Raw genomic sequence first — 6,528 nt, forward strand, 5'->3', positions numbered from 1 at the left:
GCTTCACAAAGAAATTTTAGAAATGTTGCCAAACCTTGGAATTTCATTCTTTGAAATTATAAACTAATAAAAGAATACAATACAGTTCTATATTTAAGATATGAGGAATTATTTACATTACTTACAATTGACGGATATTTGTCCTCATCTTGTTTGTTGTTAACACAACATTTCTGCTGATATACGCTCCAGCCTACTTCAGGTGTCTTGGGGGAAATTTCGAACCTTAGGGTTCTTATCCCTAAGGTATTTTTCGATGTTGTTGTTGTTATTACTATTCAGGTCACTGCCTGGAATTGAACTTGGAATGCCGTGGCGTTGTGGTTAAGAGTGCGGGCTACTAACCCCAAGATTCCGAGTTCGATTCCAGGCAGTGATCTGAATAATAATAATAATAATCATAATAATGATAATAACAACAACATTAAAAAATGCCTTAGGAATGAGAACCCAGGTTCGAAATTTCCCCAAGATACCTGATGAAGGCTGGAGGGTATATCAGCTGAAACGTTGTGCTAACAACAAACAAGATGAGGATAAATATCAGTCAATTGTAAATAATGTAATAAAAGAATTATAAAAAAAAAAATTAAGAATTTGTATACACAATATGAAACATAAGTTTACTGAAAACATAAGCTTTCAGTAAAACCATGCATATATACATGCACATAATTGCATCCTCACTGACAGATATACACACACATTGTTTAGGAAAATTTGTGAATTAAAGTTCATGTGAACAAGCTATCTAATGAGTTATAAGTAACTGCAGAGCAAATAGTTGTACTATACGGGTTTAATGTTTGACTACAGAAACTACCCAGTTTTGCTAATTGAAAATCTCGTGTGTGTGTAACAAAAAAAACGTTCTATTTAACATGATTCTGTTTTTGAAGTATCAAATAATATTTTCATTCTAATTTTGACTTTCGTTGTATCAGCTTGCCAAAAGATTCAACAAAACGTGTGTTGGAGGCTGATGTATTTGTATTGTGTGAATTTATATAATACTATATATATATATAGCATCATCATCATCATTTAACATCTGCTTTCCATGCTAGCATGGGTTGGACGATTTGACTGAGGACTGATGAACCGGATGGCTGCACCAGGCTCCAATCTGATTTGGCAGAATTTCTAAAGCTGGATGCCATTCCTAATGCCAACCACTCTGAGAGTGTAGTGGGTGCTTTTATGTGCCACCGGCACGAAGGCCAGTCAGGCGGTTGCATATTGGGGTTGATCAAATTGACTGGCCCCCTCCCCAAAAACTTTTGGGCCTTGTGCCTAGAGTAGAAAAGAATATTTTATATGCAATAATGATTGTGTAAAAATCCTAAAAATAAAAGTGAATACAGTCAGTGTGTGCTTCAATAGTCTTATATAAAATGATGTAATACAAGTGGCTCAGCTTCCAACACACAATATTAGATCAAGTCTTTTGCCAAGCAGATACAACAAAAGTCAAATTTAGACTGAAAATATAATTTAATATTTCACAACCAGAATGATGTTAAATAACACACTTCTTTGTGTTTAGGAAATTTTCTCAAACAATTTCTCAAGTTGCTTTTGTTTATATTATCGCAACATAGTTATTATCATTTGGTTTTTGTTTGTCTTTTTGACTGTTTCTTACATTGATGGTAGATAATTATTGATTAGTATCTTGTTAACATAATTGCTTAATATTTATCTTGAGGGGGTGAATAATTTGGTGTTAATGCTAATCTCTTCAAATACCATTATCTAAATGTTAGTCATGAAAAATTAAATCATTGGTATTAGATATTCTCTTACATTTATCTACAAAATCTCTAAAAGAAGAAAGAGAAAGAAAAAACAATACAAGAATGGTTAACGGTTAATTGGTTGAATTCTATATACTAGAGAGAGACAAAGTAAACAGAGTCAAAGAGAAAGAATTTTCCTCGGCATTACATAAACAACTAAGAAGGAAAACAAAGCTACAGTTACCAAATATAACGATTTAACAGAATACACAGGTATTCCGAAGTAAATCTGATAAGACGACCTAATGCTATTGAAACTCTTTCATCTATTGCATCGATATGTTATAAATTAAGAAACAGTAGGCTACATCTTTCTATATCTGTACCTGTTTTCTTTAAACATTTCATTTCTATGTTGTTCTGGTTGTTGTTGCCGTTTTTCTTTTCATAATACAATAAACAGATGTGAAAAAAAATCTGTTTTTCTACTTTCTTTTTGTGTTTTTGTCTTGTTTTTTTTTCTGCTTTTTCTTGTTTCCTTACAGTCTACACGTTTTCAATCTGGATACCTTTTTTTAAATTTCTTCGTTTTTTTAAAAGAAGTCTGCAAAGGATTAGACACACACACACACACACACACACACTTATCGTCATCATTATCAGTTTATGTTCAGTTTCCATACTGGCATGGGTTGGATGAATTCTCAAGAACCTAATATTTATTTGGAGCCATTGCCCTCCTAGATGAGTCAGACAACCACATCTCATTCGTAAGTTCCATTCTGATGTGGTTGGATGCCTTTTCTAGAACCAACCACTTTAAAGAGTTTACTGCTTGTCTTTTATTGTGGCATTAACACAAGAAGCTTGCCTTGTCCCTCACACAGTAAAGAGGTATTTCTCTGCTCAGTATTATCTCTATTCATTAAAGCCATTAAATAAGAGATCCATTGCTTGAAAAACAAATAAGAGTTAGCAACAGAAAGGGTATCCAGCTGTAACACGATGCCCCAGTTATGTAATCACCTAACTCATGCAACCACAGAAACATAGGTGTTTAGTCTCTTTGTTATCCCTTCATTCATCTAACAATCCCCTCGTTTGTCCTCCCCCACTGCCTAGTCTTTACAGCTGTTTCAAATGATGCAGATAGGTGAAATAGACAGAGGCAACATTACTTATTCACACATTAACAAAAGACAGTATCAACTTATACAAATCTTGGTTCTTGTGTATCTTCACGCGGTAAATTCACAACTTTCTCTTCAGATTTAACAGCAAACGCCACAAGAGAATAGATATTTACAATACTATTGGCAGATAAATTAGCTGAAGTGGTTGTAGTAAGAGGTACAGAAGTAAGGAGAGAGAATGGCAAAGAAGATATGCAGAGGAGCAAATATGTGAGTCAAAGGGAAGTGTAGTTTAAGGGGCGGGGGAGGGAAGAGGTGTAAAAGATGGAGTGAGTGACAAAGGGGTTAGTGGAGAGGGCAAAGAAACAGGGGAGAGGAAAGAAAAAGAGACAGTAAGTCTGCTGAAGGCGTCAGTCAGTGTGAGTTATCTGACTTTTCTGCAAAAAGAGTACAAAAAGTAAGTAATTAAAAAAGTGAGGTGGAGGGAATTGATCAATGGGAATCAATGATCATCCTAAAGGTGGGGCTAAGATGTAAGTAAACCCTGTCGAAGTGTGGAGATAAGCACGAATATTGTAGTGGCTACAGAGAGGAATGGTAGGGGGGGCGGGGAATATGGTAACAAACTACCAGCTAGAAGGTATGGAGAACAGAAGCAGAGAAGGTGGAAAGAAAAGAAATGTGTATGTATATATATATATATATGTGTGTGTATGAAAGTATGTAAACATATTTATATATGGGTGAATATATGTATGTATATTTGTATATCTTTATGTATGTATATGTGTATATGTTTGTATATACTTATGTGTGTGTGTATAGACGCACACATGTATGTATGTATATTTCCCAGATTCAAGGATGTTATTTTTCCCTGAAAGAAGGCTAAAAACTATTTACCATGATTCCTAGAAGACGAAGCTTACATTTCTGATAAGCTAATTTTATTATCAGAGAACTGTTATCTATGCAACGGTTTCTGTGTCTCCAGACTGTAAACGTAAAAGTGAAAATACAGATTATAAGTGGTCAAGTGAATCTGTGTCACTTAGTCATCAACAAAATATCTTTATATAAAATGTTGTCACATGTTCCCCCCCACCCCCAAGCAAAAATTGAAACATATGTTCTTGCTTGGAGCATCATTGGTACAAGCAACAGTGATATATATATATATATATATAATCATCATCATCATCATTGTTTAACGTCCGTTTTCCATGCTGGCATGGGTTGGACGGTTTGAGTGGGGACTGCCAAGCCAGGAGGCCTCAACAGGCTCCAATCTGATCTGGCAGTGTTTCTACAGCTGGATGCCCTTCCTAACACCAACCACTTCAAGAGTGTAGTGGGTGCTTTTTACGTGCCACCGGCACAAGAGCCAGCCAGGCGGCACTGGCATCAGCCATGTTTGTATGGTGCTTTTTATGTGCTACCAGCACAGGAACCAGTCAGGGCAGGGGTGGCTGGCATCAACCACATTTGGATGGTGCTTTTTACATGCCACTGGCAACAACCTTATATATAGAGAGAGAGGGGGTGGAGAGAGAGAGAGAGAGAGAGAGTGAGTGAGTGGGGTATCAACTCATGTTGGATTTCTGTTCTGGCCACTTTTAGTGCTACATGAAAAATTCAGAGTTTAAGTTTAAATTCATTTGAGCACTACTATGTGTTTTCTATACTGAACATATCTAGCTCTCATCTATTATCTGTGTGTGTGTGTGTGTGTGTGTTTGTGTTTGTGTTTGTCTATATTAATAAATTTATTATATTCTTCACAAGAATATGTGGTTTCAACAAACCAAATATTTGCTAAGCATCATCTGAGAACATATGAAAATATATCTTCTCTGATGATTTTTCGCTAAAAAAGCAGTGAGCCTGTTGTAAGAATACATATTAATTCCATTTATATTGGGTCATCCCATAAATAATGTAGTTTTTTCAATTGCATGAACTAAAAGCTGGAGGGGGACAGGATAAACTACCTGCATCAACTTGCAATAAAAGCAGTTAGTAATTTTACCTTATACTTATTCTTAGTGCAAGTTTTGAAGAGTGCAGTTTGATTTTAACAGTTATCTCTTTTTAAGCTATAATGGAAGTGACAAAGAAGCATATTCAGCATATTTTGCTTTAGGAGTTCAATAAAGGCAACAAAGCAACAGAAAGTGAGAGGAATATTAATGCAGTATTTGGGGATTAGACAATAAACATAAGCCAGTGGCAACGATGGTTCCAGAAATTCCAAGCTGGAAACTACAGCCTAGAAAATGAGCCTTGTTTTAGAAGATCTGTAGAGTTCAATGAGGATGTCCTGCAGACCCTGGTGGAACAAAATGCCAGTATAACTGTTGAGGAACTAGCAGAGTAACTTGGATTTGGTCATTCAACCATTCATCGACACCTGGTGTTCTTTCAGAATGTTTTGCATGCATGCATCATCATCATCTATCTGAGTTACCTGTATCAAGGATCTGTAACACCTGGGCAGCACAGAAAAAAAAGGGTTTTTTAAAATTTTGTTTCTGTTTTATTAGCTATTGTACTCTGCAAGATGTTTTTGCCTTATATATGTCTTATGTATGTAACATACATGCATTATGTAATAATTAAATTATATATAATGCCCTTTACTGTTTTGTTATGTGCATGATCCCCTTGTCCATAGCGAAATTGTCTGACATGAAACTGATCCCTGCCTTTATTGGTGAAGGTTGAGGACTGCTGGGCTATATCATATATTCATGAGTGTCTACGTGTGCACATATATATTATGTGTTTGTGTGTGTGTTTGTGTACAAATATATACATATGTACCCATGCTGGTGTCACATAAAAAACACTTGTGCCAGTACCATGTATAAAGCACCCAATACACTCTGTAAATTGGTTGGCATCAGAAAAGGCATCCAGCTTGTAGAAACCAGGCCAAAACAGACAAAGCCTGGTCTGCTCTCTGGCTGGTCAGCTCCTGTCAAACCATCCAATCCATGCCAGCAGAGAAAACAAACATTAAATGATGATGATGATGTATTATTTTGATTTAAACTTTTCATCTTTAAACATGTCTGACCCATGCAAACATGGAAAAGTAAAGGTTAAAACAAATATGATGTATAGGTTTGTGTATGCCTGCATCTTTTGCCAGTACACATTAGCAAAAGGTGTACACATTAGTGAGAAAGCTGACCGTATGATGCATTCAAACCAAAATTCTTTGCGATATTTCTTTTGCTTGAGTTGCACAAACACTCTTTTGTTGCTTCAGGGTATCACAAATACCCTAAAACAATGGTTGGCTTATGGGATACGTATTGTTCACTAAATACCTCATACAAAATATAAATTAAATGTATGTATTTATATGTGCATGCATTTGTGTGTGTGTGTGTGTTTATGTGTGCATATGTATATGGTTGTGTATAAGTATATATAAACACAGGTGTACGTACATTATATATATTTATACAGGTTTGTTATATACATATATTATACATATATATTTATACGTGTGTACATATATATATATATATATATATATATATTTGTATCTTTATGGGTGCATATGTATATGGTTGTTTATAAGTATATATAAACACAGGTGTATGTACATATATATATATATATATATATATATATATATATATATA

The 6,528-nt window shown here is 35.0% G+C and overlaps 1 protein-coding gene across 1 annotated transcript in view; it reads left to right on the forward strand.

The window, feature by feature from the left end:
* LOC106878091 (diacylglycerol kinase zeta-like) overlaps window positions 1-6,528 on the forward strand; it is a 352,548-nt gene that overhangs the window by 287,345 nt on the left and 58,675 nt on the right. Inside the window, exon 15 of the mRNA XM_052974271.1 lies at window positions 945-984. Coding sequence (XP_052830231.1) covers window positions 945-984 — 40 coding nt within the window. The remainder of the gene's footprint in view (window positions 1-944; window positions 985-6,528) is intronic.

This window comes from Octopus bimaculoides, chromosome 18, assembly GCF_001194135.2.
Source record: "Octopus bimaculoides isolate UCB-OBI-ISO-001 chromosome 18, ASM119413v2, whole genome shotgun sequence".
NCBI lineage: Eukaryota > Metazoa > Mollusca > Cephalopoda > Octopoda > Octopodidae > Octopus > Octopus bimaculoides.